The 23,322-nt window shown below is 34.8% G+C and overlaps 1 protein-coding gene across 39 annotated transcripts in view; it reads right to left on the bottom strand.

The window, feature by feature from the left end:
* The window catches only part of Svil (Supervillin), a 1,126,087-nt gene that overhangs the window by 356,540 nt on the left and 746,225 nt on the right, over positions 1 to 23,322 (bottom strand). The window contains exon 11 of one of the 39 annotated variants that reach the window (XM_073980346.1): positions 948 to 11,652. The exons of the other annotated variants lie outside the window; for them this stretch is intronic. Within the exon in view, the coding sequence (XP_073836447.1) occupies positions 9,956 to 11,652 (1,697 nt within the window). The 3' untranslated portion in view covers positions 948 to 9,955. Of the gene's footprint in view, positions 1 to 947; positions 11,653 to 23,322 lie in introns of those variants that run through there. 39 annotated transcript variants of the gene reach the window in all.

Genomic DNA, 23,322 nt, shown 5'->3' with positions numbered 1-23,322 from the left:
TAATTTTTTTTAATAATAAACATTGGTGAACATTGGCGAAAAAATGCCCCGGGTTGGCGGAAAAATTATTTCATATTGGTGACCAAAATTCATTAGATTGGTGAATATTTATTTTTCAATTAATAACATTGGTGACTAAAATGATCCACTTTGTTGGAAATATTAAAATATTGTTGAAAAAAGGCCATCAATGTTGGTGGAAAGAAAAATGTTCTACGTTGGAAAAAAATTTCAACGTTGGTGAACACAGTTTTCTGTATCGCCGAATAATTTTTTTGATTATTAACATTGTATCAAAAATTATTTCTCCTCAAACGTTTTATTTTTTTTAAGATACCAAGATGAGAAAGTAAGGCATCGATATACATATTACAACCAAGGTCTGTTTACATCAAGTCGGCCAGTTAGCCTATTAGAGTTGGGCAATCTAGTTCCCGGAGTGGATCGATCTTTCTAGTTCCTTTTCCCAAGAGGAACTAGTTCCTTAATATAGTTCCATAGTTGCAAATAGTTCCGAAACCGATATAATTCAGAAAATCTTTCTCTTTCATCGCTCTTTTTGTTTCCTTTGTTCCAAATAGTTCCGATAATGAAATAGTTCAATGAATATTTCTATTTTATCGTTCTTTTTGTTTTCATTGTTTGGTGGCTGAGTTGACATAAAAATAAATAAATTGCAGTGCTGTAATGTGTATCTGGGGCCTAATTACGACATTCCATTCGATCGAGAATTTGCTCGTGAATGAAAAAATCGAGCTATGAACACCTTTGTTCTCTTCAAAGAACACTAAGAAGGTAGATGGTAAAAAAGTTGTTTATTTTAAAGCAAAAACTAAAAAACAAAATTATTAACGAAAAAATGTAAATATTTGTTGAAATCGTTGAATAATACTTTCGGAATGAAGATGTGCTAGAAAACTGTACGAAATTATTTATTTTTGTAAAACTTTTTGACTTTGTTGTAACAAATTTTTAATGCATATACCTGACGCGAATAGGTTTTCATAGTTGGATTTTTTCATTCTCGAGCAAATACTCGATCGAATCGAATGTCGTAATTAGGCCCCCGATTTACGTTTAATTGACAATGTAGCAGCATCTGAATAACGAAACCAACGAGAAAGATAGAAGTGAGTGTGGAATTAAATGAAGAAGAATGAAAGGAACTATAGGAATACCTGAGCTGGATATAGTTACAATAGTTCCTTGTCCGGAATAGTTCACTGGAATTAGTTCTTTCTGGAACTACACAAATTTATAGCCTATGTTTGACAATAAATTTAATAGATTTTACATTATTTTTTATTTAGGTTTCTTTGTATTTTAAATTTTGACAACGAAAAATTGATAACACCAGTCAATCGTCTTTGTCAAATATACAATACAACACAGTGATACAAATATACAAATATACAATACATACACTTAATATATTATATATTTTGATTTGTTTTTATAGCAACAATAATTAAGTCTTTAAGAAATGCCTACAACGACTTCCAGTTAAAATGGCCCGATCTGAAACTTTGATTAAAAAAATATTAAGAAAGGGTATTTTAAATATTCCACTTTTCAACTTTAATTTGAATGACATATTTATATGAGTATTAATAGAATTATTAAATTTCGATCTGTGATAGATTTCCAAAAATATGAACATTTTGAGCTCAAAACTTGTTTTAGAAGTTTTTCAGTTAAGAATAAATATGAAACTATATATGGGGATTTCTGAGTGAAATCAGACACTTTTTCAAAATAAGGTTCTTGATTTCCTTTATTTTGTGGTGATGCTGGTCATCAAAAAAAAAAAACATTTTAGTAAATTTTCAGTTTTTTTTTCGACTAAAGGTTCAAGGGTATCGCGCCTTGAAAAAGTGGAATTCTGTTAAATTCTTCAATATTTCTTTAATATTTTCCCAAACTAAAACATCTTTTTTGTATTTATTTTTTGATTCATCAGCTGTATAACAAAAAAAAAAAAAAAAATTGCAAAGTGGATGCCATTTTCGATATTTAAAATTTAAAATCAATTTTTATCAATGATTGTACTCTTTATTTTTTTTTATATTTTTGTATTAAACTGCGATTAATTACAAACATTTTAAGTCATGTTTAGTAGTGGGATTCGATTAAATACTATTGGCCTGTTTCTCTAAAACGATGCGAATTCAAATTCGTTCGAATTACTACCAAACTCCTGTTGTTGAAGGAAATGTTTGTTTGATTGAAAAGAAAAACAATTCAAATATTTTAAAAAAAAACAGACTTTTGGTAGTAGTTCGAACGTATTTGTATTCGAATCTTCTTAGTGAAACAGGCCATAAATTTTCCTGATTTTTTAACATTTGTCAATAACATTTTTCCTTTATACCGGTGTGAAAGATTTGTTATTTTACAAAAAAAAAAAAAATTAAATAAAATTTTTTAAGATTTGTTTTGTAGTTTTATTTGGGAATTTATCGTAAACATCTGTAAAACTTCGACATATTTCGATTTTGAAAATGGTTTAGCTGTTATTGTACCAACCGGACAATGAACTAACTAAATTGATGATGAAAAAAATACTACAGCTTGGGAATTATATGAATGGAAATCTGAGCCGAATAATCCACCAAATATTAAAGTGATATTTTCTTTAGAAGATTATTATTGAAATACGAAAGAGGATTTGAATTTGAGATATTAACTTATCGTTGGCACAGAAAAACTTCATTCAGTAATACCCACTACTGCTGGTACACTAATTGCTAAGTCATTCTTAAAATCGCAAAATGAAGACATTTTTAAGATGTTTGAGATACATTCCTAAATAAAACAACTATACAAATGTTAATAAATGCAACGTATTAGTTTTTGATAAAATAACATATTTTGTACAGTGGTAAATAGGAAAAACTTTATTGACAAATTTAAAAAAAAAAAATTAGAAAAAATAGTTATTCGAGTCCCACTACCAAATACGACTTAAAATTTTTGTAATTAATCGTAGTTAATACAAAAAAATTTCAAGAAAATCAGAGAGTCAATTATTGATAAAAATTTGTTTTAATTATTAAATTGCGAAAATCGCATCTAAGACCATTGTTTCTATTTTTCATTAGATAGCTGATAAAAATACAAAAAAATATTTTTTTCTTTTTGGACCACTATTAAAGAAGTTATCAGTATTTCTTTGGATATCGTTTTCACAGAATTCGGAATTTTTTACGGCGCGATATCTCACCAAAGGCGCAATATCTCTGGAATCTTTAGTAAAAAATCTGAAAATATACTAATAAAATAAATTAATTAAAATGTTTTGTTGCTGAGCAGCATATTTACATCAAAAAATAAAGGAAATTAAAAACCCCATTTTCGATAAAGTGTCCGATTCCACTCAGAAATCCCCATATGTATGTGGCCGGTTTTAAAATCTGCAAGAATTAAAAGTTGTACAATTTTAAAATTTTTTTTCTTTAAATTAAAATAATGAAGATCGACTAAAATCAGGTTTGATAGTTTTCTAGTCTTCTAATTAACATATTCTGGAACAGAAAATAGAAAATAAATAATAATATAGCCTTTTTTCTTATATCGTATGATTATGTTTAGGGATGGACCATTTTCACTAGAAGTCATAGTACATTTACACGTAGTACTAGAAAAAAATATTCCTATTATATAGAATTGGTATTGAATATTTTCTCACTTATATACAACATGTAAAAATAGCATAGAATTTTTTTATTGAACAAATAAATACAAATGTATTTATTCATTAAGGATGCATCAAATAAGTTTCATACTAAATTCGTTTTTCTTAATAAAAAGAAAAAGCTTTAGGAGAAATTTTGAAAAATATATAAAATAGTTTGAAAGGAAATAACAAGACTTTTATTAAAGTTGCCAAGATAAACGAATAAAGGTGCAATATGTATGTATGTACATCCGTGGCTGAAAAAAAAATAGTAGTGTCCATATAAAATATTGTAATTCTGATTCTATTCAAGGTCTATATAAGTATGTATACACAGAAAACAATTTTAGCCATTTGATAAAAAAAATTCAAAGATTCAATCAAAATTTTATCGAATTTTCGGCGATAAAAAAATTTTCATATTGACAAAATTCGATAAAATTATTTGATCACAAAGTAAAAATATAACTGATAAAATATTTCACATATTGACAAAAATATTTATCAAAATATTCCACATATTCCATTTTATCAGTTCAATATAAAAAATCGATAAACATTTTAGTCAATATGTGAAATATTTTATCATTTGTATTTTTACTTTGTTATCAAATAATTTTATAGAATTTCATCAATATGATATTTTTTTATCGCCGGATTTTTTCTGTGTAGTGACAATAATCCCATTATTGTGATTTGAAATGCAAAGAAATTCAAATTCACAATGATAAAAAACTTATTAAGTTAATCTCAGAAGTAGCCTATAGCCCAGAGAGCTGTTTATCCTTGTTATTTTAGCCGATTCCCGGAGTACTCCCCTAATATATGTGCATATAAATAATGTGTATTTTAGAACAGCTATATCTCAAGAACGGTTCGGCCGGTTAGACCCAGCGTTTTCAAGAAAAATTCTGAAAACCTGAAAAAATCTTAAAATATTACCTTTGACCCCGAAAAACTTTTTTTTCACATATGGGATCTATGGGATATTGCTTTCAATGACAAAACCTAGCTGTCTACCAAAATTCAGCTTTGTGGGAATTTTTGCTATTTACATAAATGTCTATTTTGACTGGGCTATAGCTGGCCGACCTGGTGTAGATGTTGCTTCTACTATTTATTCAATATTGGGTTATATTTTTAGCACTGCCGGTATCCTAACAACAAATTCCTTTTCATGTTGTATACATTTTTTTCAATATTATGGTCAAATATTTTTGTTTTGCGTTTATGAACTTAGCCAAAAATTTTTTAAAGAACATATTTTCATTTCAAATTTCCATAGAATAATAATCCAAGAATGGTTGTCAATAGTAGAATTTCTGTTCGACTTTGGACAGAGGTCTCTGGGTGCATTACCGTGTACCGAATGCAAATTTATTTGAACCCACACCAAAGTATTTACCTATAAATTTCACGTACAGCCATTTGGAATTGAATAATTCTATTTAATAAAGAATTTCCATTCGAAAATGGACCAAACCCGGTGGTAAATGGTGTCTGTACTAAGACATGGACCCACCAATATGTCTTACGCACAGTTTTACAGGCTATTCGGTAGCAAATTGTGGATACAACATTTAAACCAATACATGGTGGTCACATTTCCGAATTTTCTTCTGAGAACCTGGAATAACTGCTTATAACGTGTGGAGGTCTTTTCCGTCATGTGTGAGGCTACACAAAAATTGAAATGTCTCTATAAGTATTAGCATTGATGTTTCCAAGTCTTTTTCTACATTTAAGTATCAAGTTACAGGTATGGGACTGTTATGAAGAAGGGCTGTTGGTGGCGGGGTTCTATACCAGAAATTATACCGATATAGCCCATATACTCAACCACACTCTACCCAATTTTGTGTCACATTTCATTTTGTTTATGTTTTTATCAGCACATATAAGCTCCGTTCCATTACTATTTTAATACCATAACTAACAAAAGAGCAAACTGTCAAGCTGTTCAAACTGTTCCACACTAAATTTCTTCAAAAAAGCACGGAATAGAAAGAAAACGACAAAAATTGCGAACACTCTAGATCAATGTCGTGCTTTGGTATTGTTAAAGTTACGAAGTTTTTCGACAATTCACACACACAGGACCCGAACGCAACGAAAGAGTACACAAATGTTTTGATTTGTTTTTGTTTTGCAGCATGCGTGCATACAACGTTCCTAACACACTGTCAAAAGTTGCAAATATTGAGAATTTTGTGTGCCCTCTTCTTGGTCGGCTATGCTCTAGATATGTCAAAATCAACGTATCAACCAACCAATTAGATGTCAGCAAACATGCTGCTAGATTCTACTCGGCCAAATTAGTCTAGCATAAAATAGGAGAAGAGAACATCAGAAGAAGACTTGCGGGTTTTTGAAGTACGGGAACGCTGTTCTAGCTCAACATTGGAATTGAATAGAACCCGATGATACTATTTTCGGGATGTGGAACACAATTATAGAGATTTTTACAGCCGAAATACTCGTTAAATATGGCTAGAATTTCCAGAAAGGGTTTTGCTATCGCCAAAAAATTGATATTTTTTGTTGGACTATCCACTCAAGGCAGGCGACGGTACCACAGTGGTCACAACAGCATTTGCTCTTGTAATTTAAATAATGTTCTTTTCAATTTGCAATAGAGTAGAACCCCAGTAATTCGTAATACATCCAAGGACTGTTCACTTTTTACCAATTGTAGGGATTTTTCAATTTAATTTGGTTAAAATGCGAAAAAAACTGCTTCAAGTGAGCGAGAATTTTTTAGGAATTATTTTTTTTACAAACATCCTCGAAGGTAGACTTCTCTCATCCCAATAAATATTAGTTCAGTGATATGGGAGCCTACTTTGTGACCTCGAGTGCGAACTAATTGTAGAGACGTTTTATATGACTGAAGTACTCGAAAAAAAAAAAACTTTAAGCTAGTATTTTAGTTACCGTTGAAAATATAATTTTGCCAGACCTGAGAATCCATTCATTCAATTATTACGGCTTTCGATTTTTCTGGATTAAAATAATAAATTTTCTGCCGTATTTGTAATTTGGGAACTTCAATTGAATTTTGAATTATTGGCCGGTGTCTTCAAAATGATTCAAGAACATATTCATTGGAATTACTTACTTCTGAGATCCAAAAAATTGACATTTTTGCTTTCAAAGCAAATATTCTTCAAAAGCAGAAGTTTGTTAGTTAGAGAAATAGAGCAATAGAGAAATAGGACCATATACCCAAAGCGTTCTTCACCACAAAACTAAAACACATGTATTCTTCTGAATACTAACGAAATACGTTGAGCGCATACAATTGAAAGTTGAAAAAAATCATCTTTGACATAACGTATAATATGTTTTGTTATTATGTCAGTATTGTTTTTTTTTTTTTTATTTCGAAAACTACGACAAGAACCCTAGTTGTGCTTTGCTGTGTCAGATTCAGCTTGAATTTTATGGCCCCATCTAAACATGGTTAAATATTGAATTTTTAATGAAATTCTGGGCTATATCTCTGAAATCTATGTGAATCTTCACATTTTATAAAATATCGAAAATTTCGGAAAATATTCTCTGGAATGTAGCACACAACTTTTCAGAACATGCCACTGTTGTAAAATGCCTCTATCACGCTGTTCTAATTATATTTTCCAACGACAATTTAATAAATATGTCAATAATGTAGTGAAATCCGAAATGCGAGAATATACTGTTGGTGTGAACCGTGTTTGAAATAGGCGTTGTAAAAGATGTGATGCAAAACACTGCTGAAACAACATAAAGTAAGCATTTTAGAGTTCCAGAATGTTCTGAAGAATTGCTGAGAACTTTATTTGGAAGATTTCTGCAAAGGTTACTTGGTTCAACTCCCAATAGTTTAGCTGATACTGACCAGAATTTTAGCAATTATATAAAATTTTCTATATTTTATCGATTTTGATGCCCTAGATGGAATTTTTCGTATATATATATATATATATAAGTTATGCTATTTTAGGGCTACAATATTGCCCCAGACAGCAAGCCCAAATTCCTAATCGTTTCTGAGATAATGGCCTGATAATTGTAAAAAAAACTGTAGTTTTAGCCCGGTTTAGATGAGGCCATAAAACGAACTGGATCTCTGACAGGACAAAACCCTACTACTACTAGAAGTTGTTTGCATTTTCAGTGTTGCATAGTGTTATTATTTAATATTCAATATTTAATATTCGAATTATTAAAAAAAAATCTAATTTTAAATGTAAAATAAATTGAAGGGTCATTATTTTTATTACAAATGTAATATTTAGAATTATAATTTGAGAATGTGAATTTCAAATTTTAAAACGAATGGTATTCAAATAAAAATTCTCAATCGAGATAGTCTCATGAAAGGAATATTATCATTAACGTTGTAATTTGTTATGCCAATAGCTACGTTATAGAGAAGTTCGACTGTAATCAAATTATAAATGATCTTTTTTAGAATTGTAGACGAAAATGGCGTAGCTTAGATGGACTATTGCGGTACCTATGTTCCAAAACCTGTCCGAATCTACTATTTATGCCATTATTGCAAATTTCTTCTTTTGTTACATTTTCTGCTAGACAAACTTGGTCGAAAAGAAAATAGCATCATTGTTTTTAGAATCTGATTGGATACAGAGTTACTTAGTTCACGAAGGAAGTAGTTTAATTGAACGATTCTTTGAAAACAGCGTATGAAATAGAGCAGTCGATATAGTTCATTAGATCGACTGAGTACCGAACAGATTGACCAACAAAGGAACGATTTAAGAACGAACGATTACCAACCGATCAGCTAGGCTATACAAATCTTTTTGGATATTATTTTGATTACGTTTTTTCATTATTTTTGTGTTTGGAACAAATGAAGGGAGCAATTTTGACTATTTGTTTTATTGCTAATTTGACTATTAATTACTTTTAAAAAATTACTGGAAGTGTAGCTTATAAAAATTTATCTTTGTTAATATTATTTTTCTTTGTGTTGTAAAAAAAGTATAAATTTGACAATATTGGATTTCTGTTTTAATTTTTTCTTTATCATAATTTGTTTCTTTGAACACACACGCACACATACATTATATATTGTTTACAATAAATTTTTAAGAGGTAAAATAAAACATAGTTTTCTTTATATATATAGAAAAAATAAAATACAAAACATTTGGTCTGTTCCAGTACTGCAAGAATCTACTAATTTTTACTATTTTTCCCGATAACATAAAGGAAAAAATGTTATCGTAGTAAAAAATAGTAGCTTCTGGCAGGTTCTGGAACAGAGCAATTGTTTTACCAATGAATATGTGAATAAAACAAGAATAAGTAAAACAGGTAATTTTTTTTTAAATAGAGGAGGCAATTTTAAGAAGTTTTTAACACATTGAGAGTTGAAGGGAAAAAAATCAAATTCTTTGAGATCAAAAGCAATGACTTACAAAAGGGAGAGCCTAGAGGCCTGCAGTATTTTTTTCTTTTAATATAAATACAGGTACATACATTTATGGCGAAACAAAAACCAATTCCATCGAAATGCTACCAAACTCCTGTTTTTTTTTTTTTTCAAACAAACATGTTATACAATAACAGGAGTTTGTTAGTAATTCGGATGAATTTGGCAATGCATCGTTTTAAAATTACAGGACATTATTTTTTTAAAAAGAATTATTTTAAAATTCAAGTGAATCGAAACAAGACTGCAAATGAATAATTTATGAGGCCAGAAATTCTCCGAAGTGGTCTCAACAAAATGTTCCTTGTTTATATCTGTTAGATTTTCTATGCTGAAATGGATTAAAATTTTGCAGAGTGGGGTTTTAAATCTCCACAGGTTAGCTATCACTTAACAGGATATTTTGATAATATTTCATGTCCCCTAAAATTCACATTTGGATATCCATAATTTGTATCATTTCCTATTTTATCCCAAAGAATTGTATTTTTTTTTACTTATTTCATTTCATTCCCTTCTCCTCTCCAAGGTGCCTTATAATCTATCATTGAGGGGGGGACTTTCTGTGTGAGTAAAAAATCATATTTTTTTTTTTTCAAAAAAAAGAAACACATACAAAAACCTGAAATTACATTACAAGATCACGTACACAATCACACTCACACGCTTATGGGGCGCATGAAATTACAAAAATAACAAATACATATCACTTTAGAAATGAAAAAAAGGAAGGCATTCCTTCACAGAACATCTTCTTGAGCCGGTGGTATCACCAAAAATGCCCACAAAAACAATGCCAACGGTAGGCGACAACAGCAACAACAACAACATTATCACACAATACTTGAAAATATTTTCTCCAATTCCACCACCATTGTTGGTTGTTGTAACACGGATTCACCACACAATAGATTATCAAATTCTTTGGCTGCCAGTTTTAGCTCTCTTTCGGTAACCACAATCTCTTCGAACTTCTTAAGCTCGGCAATGTTGGAAGTTAGGCTACGCTTAAGTCGTCGATTACCACCAGCACTGCGACTCTGCCACAGATTAACGTGGCGATTAATAGCTTCATTTGTGGCATTGGCAGGTGGTGAACTAAAACGTATATCAATATCAGATCCATTTGAATCGGAGGATTTATCATTGGTGGTGGTGTTGGCCATTGATGGTGGTGGTTGTTTGGGTAATGCCGGACAGCAGGAGGATTTTTGCATTGCCGAGGTAGGTGTTTTACTGGTCATACCAAAATATTTGGCATATTTACTATCGATTTGTGGCGAGGACGAATGTGAACCTGTAAAGGAAGCTGATTTGGGCGTTAGTTGGGTGCGTGTATTCTGACCACTGCTGGTATTGAGCGTTTGTGTGTTGCTGCTGCTGCTGTTGGCCTTGCGGGTAAATTTGCGTCGTATCTCACCAACTGGTGTGGTTTTACATGTACTCGCCGCCGTACCATTTTCGGCCGTTGAACTGCCCGTTGAGGAGGAAATGGTATCAATGTTCTCTTTACCAGAATCTGTATTTGAATCTTCCTGATGCTGATGATGGTGTCCATTACTAAGGGAGGTGGCTGAATTGTTGAAGTATTTGCTGACAACATTATTGCTGCTGGCGTGATTGTTGTGGTGATTATGGTGATGGTGATCATTGCTGTTCTCCACCGATGACAAAGCGGTTGAGTTCGTGGTACCATTGCTGTTCGTGTGATGATTACGATAATCAAATTTCATACACTTGCTATTCACCTGGACCTTATTCTGCTGCATTTGATTACAGTTCTCAATGAAGGGTGATTTAATTTTACCAATTTTCTTGGGCGGCTGTTGTGATGATGAATCACTGCTATCCACACTATTCTGCTCACTTAGACTGGTGGTTGTGGACGAACTGTGGGAAGAACCACCGCCGCCACCACCGTTATTCTCTTTCGTTTGATTGTTGTTGCGATCATTGTTGAGGAAGGTGGTGGGCAACATCAGTTTTCCAATTGTCTTTAGTTTGATGCGTTTCATGGTGGGTGTTAGGGTAGACGTTGGCGTAGTATCGGTATTGGCCAAATGTGCTGGTGTGGCAGACACCGGTTTGGATGCTTGTAAAAATGGTGAGGTCTTGACAATATCGGCTTTGATAACTTCTCGGGAATCACTAAATTCATGAATGGTGGCATTCTTTTGCAGCTGATAACCGCTGTGGCCGGTGGTGGCACCCATGTCCTGTACATCTGAGTCTGTTGCAGCCAAATCCCTTTTAAGAATTGTTGGTGATTCGCTGAGCATGGCAGGCCACTGTTGCTGCTGTGCCCCTCCACCACATTCCATGGGTGTGGGCGTAACACTGGCACTACTTTGGCTGGTACTACTGCGCGGTGTGGTGGGCATAAAATAGGCACCATAAGAACTCAGGCTTGAGCTACGTTCTATACAACCCAAAGGCGGACTACGTGTATAGGAGCCTGAATTGCGATTATTTGACTCACTGAGACTACTGAAAAATCTCAAACGTTCCGAGACGGGCAATGAAGAAGGTTCTATGAAATCGAAAAAAAAAAGAAATCAAACAAAAAATTCATTACATTCGTCGTTGGGGATAAGATCGTTGAGAGCAGGACGACTTACGTGTTCTTATTTTACACTTATAGCTCATAATTTTTGCTGTTGTTGTTGGTTTGTTTGTTTACTTCACTATTTTTTTTAAAGTAACAAAAAAATCTATCAAAATTTCGTGTCGTTTTCGTTAATCTTTACTCACTGACTTGCAATTGACAAATGTTTAACTTTTCAACTGCATTCGGTTATGGTTGGTGTTTTTGGAATTATGTTCAAGATAAAAATTTTCATTGTCGTCACCAGACGGTAGTACTAACACGAACAAACACTCACACACGCCCACCCGCACACACACACTCGTACATAAAGAATAAAAATCAGGCAGACAGCCAGGCAGTCCGTCAGACAGACGTCACATCGCACGCATATTTATCGCCTTTTTGGGTTTTTCTTTAATCTGAGTTCTGAGTTTTACTACACAACCCAGGCAGTCCAATCCCAACAGAACAGCCCGAACGACCACAAGGAAGTGTTAGCTGGGATTTGTCACATGGGTGTTTGTGTGTGTGTGTGTGCGAGTTTAAGCTATGTGCTGCACTTGAACGAACGTCTTAATCATACTTTTCTATCCATTTGATAAATAAATTCTTTCTTCGTTTTAATTTCTTTTCAGAACATTTTTTCTTCTACAAATAATAGAAGTTTTGTTGGCGGCAAACAATTGTTGAATTTACTTATTTTTTCTACAACTTCAAATCAAAGATGCATGATCATCATTATCATCGTCGTGGTTATTAATAAACATCATCCTAGTAAATATTCTCATTGATGTTGACGGTGATGACGATGACTTTGTCGTGAAGTTCTATTCTATACCACATTCGTAGAGAGCGTGTTGATATCCCATCAAATGAAAAATAATAGAACGTGACGAGTTGTAATGTGTGGAAATTATGACAGTTATTGTCGCAAAGTTCAAATTTAATTAGTTCTTGAAACTACTGTTTGAAATTATTTGAGAAGTTTAAAATTTTAATCGAATTGAAATCAAATTGAAATCGAATCAAACACATACAGTGGGCCTAATTATTCCACTGCAAGTCCTAATCACAACAGTCTAAAAAAATTAACCTTCTAGGTGGTGTAAAGTGTGGACCACATCACACCCTTCAAGAGTTATCGTCGTGTCCACAATTTTTTCGAACATTTTTGAACTATTGTGGGGGAGTTACTTGAAGGATTGGACCGATATGGCTTATCTTCGAACTTAAACTAAGTTTTAACAAAATATTAAGAAGGCCAAATCTGGGACCGAATCGGCAGATCTGTTCGAGAGTTATCTTGCGCTTAACCACTGCACACGGGTTTTTGCTTTGCGGGACTTGCCCCTGATGAAACTTGTACCGTCGTATGGGGGGCAGTGAGTACAAGTTGTTACAACAAAAATCAAAGCGATTCGAGAGCAGGCCCTAAACTGAAATTTTCCGAAATTGTGTGTTGGAGGTACCCGAAGGAGTCCATATTGGAACCTAATCTAAGTCTGGTAGAAATTTCAGGATATGCAAAGTATGGACCAAATCGGTTACTCCCTTTAAGAGTTATCGTGCGTACAAAATTTCCGAATATTTTTGAACTTTTCTGGGGAAGGTACCGGAAAAAGTGGACCGATATAACCCATCACCGAACTTAAAAAAGGTTTGGACAAAATATTACGAAAGCTAAATTTTTGACCGAATCGGTTGTTCCGTTCGAGAGTTATCGTGCGCTCCAGTCAGCCGAACAAACGGACGGACATTGCAAAATCGACTCCAAATTGTCTGAAACGGATTTCGTCCAAACATACTTGGGGTCTAAAACCTTTATTTCGGTGAGGCACATTTTGCCCGTATGAAAGTGTATATACCCCAGTTAGCATAAATGCTGAGGGTATAAAAATAATGCCCAATCACAACGTCTAGCCGCTATTGAAATTCCCAATTGTACAATGTCTCCAATTTCACAATTTGTTATTTCCGTATTTACGTCCAAAAAGGGGAATATTTTTTGTCGGTTAGGTGAGAATAGTCCATAATTAGGTGATTATTGTAATTTTCCACGTTTTAAAATATTGACCTTTAAAGATTTTGACCTTTTTAAACTACTTTCCGTGGGGAAAATTCCGAGGGAAATATTCATGATTGCCCTAATTAACTTGTCCAACGGATGGTGTGCGTGCCAACCAACCGTTTTAGTTGGTCACCGTAGAATTTTCAGATATTTTGGGCCATTATGTCAGGAAACATGGCCCTCACTACAAAAAACCCTTCGTTAAAAATCTTAAAACGATCCTCGAACAGCTCTTAAGCCACACTTAATCGAACAATTTTAACTTTTATGATGGAGGTACCCCAAGGTTTTGTCCGACATTGACCTTCTTGGAGCTTGATATACATTTGGAAAACGTTTTACCCTGAGCAAAGCTCACTTAATCGAACATTTTTACTTTTTATGATGGAGGTACCCCAAGGTTTTGTCCGACATTGACCTTCTTGGAGCTTGATATACATCTGGAAAACCTTTTACGTTGGGCCATACACCATATCGTCTACCAACTTCGCACTCATTACTCATTTTAGTTTGTGGAGGGTGGAGTCTTTTGATACATTGATCAATTATCTTAGAAAGTACGGATTGGCCTCCGTTGTCATAATAGGTTCCGAGTTCTGCACTTTTGCAAAAATTTTGAAAATTTTGTGTGGGATGTGCCTGAAGTAGTGGACCAAAATATTGCAATTACCGACATTTTTAGCGAACATTTCATAACTTTTGTGGGGGAGGATTCTCAAGGAAAGTACCGATGATATGGTCATCTTCGAACTTGATCTATGTTTGGACAACATTTTTCGAGGACCAAGACGAAATCGGTTAATCCGTTCGAGAGTTATCGTGCGCTACAACCACCCAGATAGACATACGGACGAATAGGCCTAAATCGAAACCAAATTGTCTGTAAAAGATTTCGTCCAAACATACATGGGGTCAAAAATCATTATCTGTATAAGACACATTTTTGATCGTGTATCCCGGAATGCATTTTCCGAGGATAGCAAAAAATATCGGGGAACCCCGACCTGTAAACGTTTAACAGCCCTTTCATTTGCCGGCGTGCCTTCAACTTTATCGTCGGATTCTACGTTGAAATAAGAGACACCTCGCAGTCTCCCCAAAAACAACAAACGCAGCATCTAACACCATATGTCGTTGTTCAGATGCCAGAAAATGCATTCTTTCTGCAATTCAATTGTAAAGGTATCTGCAACAAAAACAGCGAAATCGTAGACGGGGGAACATAATGTCCGGTGCGATTCAGAAAACAAAGCTCTCCGTTACCTGTAGTTTGCGTTGTGATGTTTACAATGGTTTGCGAGTGGATCGTACAAGAGGCGCAGGAGGAAGACTTGCCTTTCTAATACATCAGTCTGTCCAGTACAGACCTATCTCGCTTAAGCTTGATTAGAGTGACCCAAACATGGAATATAAAGTGGGGGCTGTCGAGGTAGATCTGTATAATGTGTACATACCGCCGATACATAGTTGTGCCCTGCGATGCATGCTCGACATTAGTTCGCTTTTTGGTGCTAAGGGAACTCAATATTAATGTTGCCCTTAATAGACCTCCCGACATAATAACCTCTGACCGCTGCAGAGAATTTACCAATCACCGCTTCAGAGAGCTGCCTCAGATCCTCGTGTAGCTGAAAGAATTTTTCGGGACATAATCATAATGGCAGTCGCTCGCTACATACATACCTGCTGGTCGAATACCTGATATCATACAAAATTTCCCAGCAGAGGCGACGGGACTAGCAAATGAGATTGATGACATTCATTGTAAAAAGCCTGCATACACAAGCGTTTGAGAACTTACTCTCGAAGTTACGGATAAGAAGTGGCTAGACCACCTGAAGCAAAGCAGCAACATTGGAATAGAACTGAGCAAATTGTGGGCAACGGTTAAATCACTCTCGAATCCGGGAAAGAAAGATTATAGAACGGCTGTTACTTTCAACGGCTGTTACTGGCAACTTCAAGGAAGTTCGCGTGTTACTTTTAATCGGTGTCCTCAGTCTACCTTAGCATATTGTACCAGATTCTGGACAAAGTTGGCAGGGTGTTTCCGCTTTTAAAACCAGACAAGGATGCAAGAAGATGTAAATTGTACAGGCCTCCCCCTCCTGTCGCCAATAGCGAAGATTTTTGAGGTACTACTACTCCCCATACACATCAGCATTGATTTCGGAAGGTGCCCAGAATCATAACAGCATTACACGCCACATTCACACATGTCAGGCGAGGACTGAACAAGAACAGACCGTGCTACAGAACAGTCATGGTGGTCCTTGACCTATCGAATGCCTGTCAAACTTTCTCCAGCCACGTTTGAAATATTGAATAATCAACTATGTATGTACAGAAGGCGGACCGAAAAAATGACAAAATTGTATTTTTGAAACGCTTACCCCTTAAATTTTTCCATTTGATCCAAAAACCTTATGTATGAAATTTTACGGCGATTGGTTAACGCTAACCCTTGCCACCAGAGGGATCTTTGTTTCCCCAGTAATTTGTATGGGGCCAAAGGTAAATTTTCTGGATAGTTGGCAAGATGATCCCGCTTTTAAAACAAGACAAGGGTGGAAGAAGATGTGAATCGTACAGACCGATCTCCCTCCTGTCGCCAGTAGCCGACATGAAAATCGTAACCGACATGAAAATCGAAATTCGTTTTTGATGGAATCTGATACAAAAAGCTAAAATACATGCTCTGGCAAACTTCTACGTTTAAAAATAGCGATAATATTCATGAAATGCCAAAAGACGTAACAGCATGCTGTAATTTTCATAAAACGCAAAAGGCGTAACCCACATTATTTGAAAATTAAGCAGCAGTACAAACAATTTAGTCTTTGATTTTTGCAGCAATTATAATGCCAGAGGGAAGGTATATTGAGCTAATTACGGAAATGTATAATTTCCTTTGGATCGGATCCGGTTATTTGACCCGAAAGTCCAGATTCAAAAACCGGGTTAGACCCAGTTCTACTGAACCTATTACTACAAAGTGGGTGTCGTTTGGAAGCTTATAGAAATACCTAACACATGGCGTGGTTATTTTAAGCGGTTTGCCACTTATGCGGCTTATTTCTCCATATGTTTAATTTGACTCTCAGATGACGATATCTCATGAATGGTGATTCCGCTTTAGAAATTATAAAGACCATTCTTGTTGCTAATTTTTAAATCTACAACTTTTTCTTTAGGCGGTTTTTGTAACCCGAATAACTTTTTCCCCAAAATTCAGATTTGTGGGAATTTTTGATATTTCCCCGTATACGCATGTCATAGCCAAAACCCAGGTTTGGTAAAATGTCGAAAGTTTTAATAAACAAGTAAAAAGTATCAGTCGGCTTTGCCGACAGAGATATACCCTCAGCCTGGGTTGGATTGAAATACTTTTTCCCAAATAAATAATGTATTTAGGGTTTTTCAAAATTTTGGGCGTATGAATCTACAAAAGTATGAATAGGATTAAAGCTCAAAAATTTGCGGGGATATCGATAGATCGAGCTTTCTTTATCACTAGCCTACTAAAAACATAATATCGCTATAAACAGGGCTACTAGGAAAACTTTCGTAAAAATGGCAAAAATTTCCAAAGGATCCTTGAACAGAACCTTAACCACACAAAAATGTTGAACATTTGTGTGGGTGGTACCACAAGGATTGGACAGATAGGACTCAAATTTGAACATAAACTATGTTTCGACAATATTTAGAAATCCAAAGGTTGGACCAAATCGCTTGCTACGTCTTAGAGAAATCGCGCGTACAATTTTAGCGAATATTTTCGAACTTTTGTGGGCGAGGTGCCGGAAGGAGTGGACCTATAAAAACCACCTTCGAATTTCATCTAATTTTCGAAGAAATATTACAATATCCAAAGTGTGGACGAACGCAGTATTCGGTTCGAGCTCTCCAGTCACTACATATGGTGCCATAGGGGTTTTTTACATCTTTCGGGATGTTTTCTCAAGAAGTATGGACTTGCCCCTGAAAAAAAAAACTTTTAACGTCGTACTTGAGGCAGCTAATGCAAGTTGCTCCAACAAAAATCTTATCCGAAATTTTGTGTGGGAGGTACCCGAAGGAATGGACAAATATATTCCATATTCGAACCTGATCAATATCTGGTAGATATCTTAGGATATGTAAAGTATGGACCAAATCGGTCATTCCCGTCAAGAGTTATCGTGTGCACAATTTTTCCGAACATTTTTGAACTTTTGTGGGGGAGGTACCTGAAGGAGTGGACCGATATAACTTATCTTAGAACTTATACTAAGTTTGAACAAAATATTACGAAGGCCAAATTTTGGACCTGATCGGCAGATCCGTTCAAGAGTTATCTTGCGCTCCAACCACTACACACGGTGTCATAGTGTTTTTTGCACCTTTCAGGCTATTTGCTCAGGAAGTATGGACTTGCCCCAGATGAAACTTGTACCGTCGTATGGGGGTTGTTACAACAAAAATCAAAGCGATTCGAGAGCAGGTCCTAAACTAAACTTTTCCGAACTTTTGTGTGGGGTTACCCGAAGGAGTGGACCGATTGAGTCCATATTGAAACCTCATCTAAGTCTGGTAGAAAATTTAACTAAATGGACCAAATCGGTTACTCCCTTCAAGAGTTATCGAACTTAAACTAAGTTTGGACAAAATATTACGAATGCCAAATTTTGAACCAAATCGGTTCATCAGTTCGAGAGTTATCGTGCGGACTAGCCAGCCAGACAGACAGGCGGACGGACATTGCTAAATCGACTCCAAATTGTCTGAAACGGATTTCGTCCAAACATACTTGGGGTCTAAAACCATTATTTCGATGAGACACATTTTGCCCGTATGAAAGCGTGAGCATAAATGCTGAGGGTATAATTATATATGATATAAAATTATATATATATATGTAATGATATGATGTCAAATGTGGTGAGAAACAAAAGGTTGTGTCATTTTAGTTACATCGTGTGGATCCAAAGCTTACTGTCAGTTATATATCTGCTTATAGTGGCTTCAAAAGTTTCTCAAAGAAGCTCATATTGAAAAAATTTCAAATGAATTTGTGCATGAGCTTTTTTAGCGAATCACATTATTATTAAGATTTTATCTAATCTAAGCTAAAAACTCATCAACATATGATACAAGGATACGAGGTTGTAAAAAAGTCATAACCCTAATGGACATACTTGAATATGTCCATTCAAATAATAAATATCAAATTATAAACAAATTTTATAAAACTTGTAATACTATAAAAATGTTTAATCTGCTCATTTTGTAATAACAAAAATTTCATGGTAATTGATTTAAATCGTTCATAAGACGTTTTTAAATAAATATAAAATCTCAAGGCTATATTTACTCACCCAATAGTATTTTTCTTTTTTAATTTTTTTTTTTTTTCATTACTTGAAAATTAAAAATATTTTCTTTACAAAATATTACTCCATTTGTATTGGTGTTGTGTTGAGAACAACAATGGCATTGAAAATAGTATATATTCTTGCTATTGCTTAATTAATATACTACCAATAGTCGAGTTTTGTTTATATTAAATATGCATACAAATACATACATGCCCACACATACACACGGACACGGACATGCAAACGGAAAATTTTCAAAGAAAAACCATAAAATTTACTTGGAAAATAATTGGGTAATAACTATGAAAAGATAGGTTGGCTGATGGTGGAGGAGGAGGAAGATATTGTAAAATATATAATTTTTTATTAGAATTTATTTATTATGTTTGTTGGAATGTGAATGTGTGTAGTTTGTGTATGTGTGTTTAAATGTACCATGATGTATTTGTCTATTTCCCTAGCAAATTGTATTATTTATTATTAGTATTCAATTCCCCAGTTTGAATTTCCACTTTCGAATTTTATGGTATGATTGGCAGGCAGGCAGGCAAGCAGACAGGTAGGTAGGTAAGTAAGTAAGTCATAAAAAAATTAAAACATACCATAAATAACAAAAGCAAACAACGCATGCGCAACATAAACATTTTTATTATATAATTATTGTTTTTTTTTTTTGGTTGTGTGTAAAAAAAAAACGTAGCAAAGAAAAAAAGTAGTAAAAAATCCCAAACAAATTACCAATACAAATAATGCATAAAATAATATAAGCGAGCATGTGCTTAGAAAACATCTATTTGAAAATGTGCCCAAAGCAAATATCGTTGTATGAAAACGGTATTTTGTGCGGCAAATTATTTGAAATATTCTTTATGACTATTCATTCGTATTGAATCGTTTTTAATTGTTTATCAATTTTATGAGATTAATACTTTCTTTTTTTTAAGTTCTAAACCACTCCTGTCGGAGTAGTTTGTGGTTGGCATGTGGTGAAAGTCTAAATCTTTTTTATCGGTAGGTATGAGGAGGGATTTAGAATTATATGATTAAAACAAGACTAGGTTAAATGTGTAAACCGCTATTAGGCCTAATGCCTACTTTTGTTACCTAAGTCTGGATTAGGTTAAACGTAATCCCATATTCACTAAAATGAACCGAGGCTTTCGCTGAGCCTCTGCCTAGCCCTGGATTAGAGTAAACATAATCCGATCTTCAGCAAAACGACCAAAACTGGCAACTCTACCCATTTCGCAACAGCAGAAGGAATGCTACAACAATAAAAAATTACTTTACAGGGTTGATATATCTTATACATATGTGGGTAACTACCGCGGCCAAGGCTCTCCTGTAACTACGACGGTGATGGTTATTGTAACTACGATATATTGTAATCAATTGGCAACTTTGATATTTTCAAATGCGGATTTAAGCATCTCGGCATTCAAAAGTGCACCTAGCTGTCACCAAAGCGAAAACAAAGAAACGAAATGTATCTTGTTGTGATAGATGGAAGTCACCCATAGTGACTGGTGCTGGATGTACTATCGTTGCGATGAAGATCACCACAATGTTGCAAGAAAGGTACTAGCCGGTCAAAATAGACATTGAAATAGCAAAAATTCCCACAGAGCTGAATTTTGGTGGAGAGCTAGGGTTTGCCATTAGAAGCAACGTCCTAAAAGTCCCCATCGATCCCATGTGTGCAAAAAAAAATTATTCGGGGTCAAAGGTCAAATTTTAAGGGTTTTTTAGGTTTTCGGATTTATTTTTTGAAAACGGTTGATTTAATCAAAAAGTGACTAAAGTAAATATTGTAGACAGGAGTAAAACATCAAACTGGTGGATAAGGTGTATCTATCAGCTAGTTAGCATTAACTGACAGTTGGAAAGGGAACCCGCTCATGTCCCGTCTACAAGATAGGAGATACAACTTTTTGTCTGGGATATTGTGTGAACTTTAAAAATACCGCAAAATCGGGAGGTACCGTTCTATGGGAGCTGTATGAAGACGTGGACCTATACTGACAAATTTCAGGTGGAAAGTTTAATACTCCCAACGAAGACTTTATACAAAATGTCAGCCATTTAAGTGTAATGTTGAGGCCATAACCTTCAAAATATCGGAAATCGGGAGGTACCGTTCTATGGGGGCTATATGAAGGCATGGACCCATGCGGACAAATTTCAGGTGTAAAGTTTCATACCCCTAACGAAGACTCAATACCACATTTCAGCCATTTCGGTGGGATTTTTAGACCACAAATCCTTGTATATATTTTTGCATATGGTTTTGCATATGCTTGTTTTATGCAAATATGTAAAAATATGTCAAAATATGCACGGTATGCAAAATATGCAGAATATGCAAAAATTTCTGGGTCTAATTCGTTTTATTTTGTGATAAAACGAGTTTCTGTCTAATCAGATTTTCTCTACGACCATCCTAACCATATATGCATTTGCATAGGAATCCGATGTCTACTGATGATCTATCTATAAGATACTCTATAGGAGAATCCTTTGTGAGACCTTCTATCAATAGAAAAATTCCTCCTGATGATGATTTCATGACATCTTTTAATATGAGTATCTGTCGAAGGTACGAGTTACAGTTAGGTGGTGGAAAGAGGAGTCGCGGTTCTAAAAGGAACATCGCTTATATTAAAAATAATTTGCATCTTTGTAGGTGATAAAAGTAGTTTTGGCCTTTTCTAGCGTAGGTGCCATAAACAGTGGGGTTATTATATCACTGACAGACCTAACCAACACAATGTAGTAGTTGTCCAATGTAGTGCATCATCGAACTTGACTAGAGATTGATGGAAGTGCGGTCCATCTTCGAACTTGTTTTTGATAAAAAAATATCACACTTGCAAAGACTGAACCAATGTCAGTCACTAATTTCGATATCTGTCGTGCCCACCAGCCATTACAGTTGGTCACCGTAGAGCTTTTTGGACCAATAAAAATAACTTGCAGCTTTGTAGGTGATAAAAGTTGTTTTCGCCTTTTCTAGCGTAGGTGCCATAAACAGTGGGTTTATTATATCACTGACAGACCTAACCAACACAGTGTAGTGGTTGTCCAATGTAGTGCATCATCGAACTTGACTAGAGATTGATGGAAGTGGGGTCCATCTTCGAACTTGATTTTGATAAAAAAAATATCACACTTGCAAAGATTGAACCAATGTCAGTCTCTAATTTCAATATCTGTCGTGCCCACCAGCCATTTCAGTTGGTCACCGTACAGCTTTTTGGACCAATATTTTAGGTACCTTCCGGTACCTCCCCCACAAAAGTTCGAAAATGTTCGGAAAATTTGTGCGCACGATAACTCTTGAAGGGAGTAACCGAATTGGTCCATACTTTGCACATCGTGAAATTTCTACCAAACTTAGATGAGGTTCCATTATCCACGGTCCACGCCTTCGGGTACCTCCCACACAAAATTTCGCAAAAGTTCAGTTTAGGGCCTGCTCTCGAATCGTTTTTATTTTTGTTGTAGCAACTTGTATTCACGGCCCTCCATACGACGGTACAAGTTTCATCAGGAGAAAGGCCATACTTCTTGACAAAATAGCCTGAAAGGTGCAAAAAAAACCCCTATGACACCGTGTGTAGTTGTTGGAGCGCAGCATAACTCTCCAACCGATCTGCCGATTTGGTCCAAGATTTGGCCTTCGCAAAAATTTTTGCAAAGTTTAAGTTCGAAGATAAGCCATATCGGTCCACTCCTTCAGGTACCTCCTCCACAAAAGTTCAAAAATGTTCGGAAAAATTGTGCGTACGACCACTCTTGAAGGGTGCGACCGATTTAGTCCATACTTTACACATCCTAATATATCTGCCAGGTATAGATCAGGTTCGAATATAGACTATATTTGTCCACTAATTCGAATACCTCCCGCACAAAATTTCGGATAAGTTCACTTTAAGACCTGGGGCTCAATTCTCTTTCTATGAAAATGTGAAATGAAAAGTTTTATAAAGGAAAAAACTGTCAATTCAAAGAAATTATAAACGAAATATTTTTCATTTCAAATTTTCATGGAACAAGAATCCAGCCCCTGCTCTCGAATCACTTTGAATTTTCACTGACCCCCTTTACGATGGTAAAAGTTTTTTCAAGGGCAAGTAAATACTTTCTGAGAAAATAGCCCGAAAGCTGTATAAATCCCTATGACAC

The sequence above is a fragment of the Musca autumnalis genome, unplaced genomic scaffold (genome assembly GCF_047663935.1).
Source record: "Musca autumnalis isolate F117 unplaced genomic scaffold, ASM4766393v1 scaffold_4, whole genome shotgun sequence".
NCBI classification, from domain to species: domain Eukaryota; kingdom Metazoa; phylum Arthropoda; class Insecta; order Diptera; family Muscidae; genus Musca; species Musca autumnalis.
Note: the sequence above shows the minus strand (reverse complement) of the source record. Positions and strands in the feature narration are given on the sequence as shown.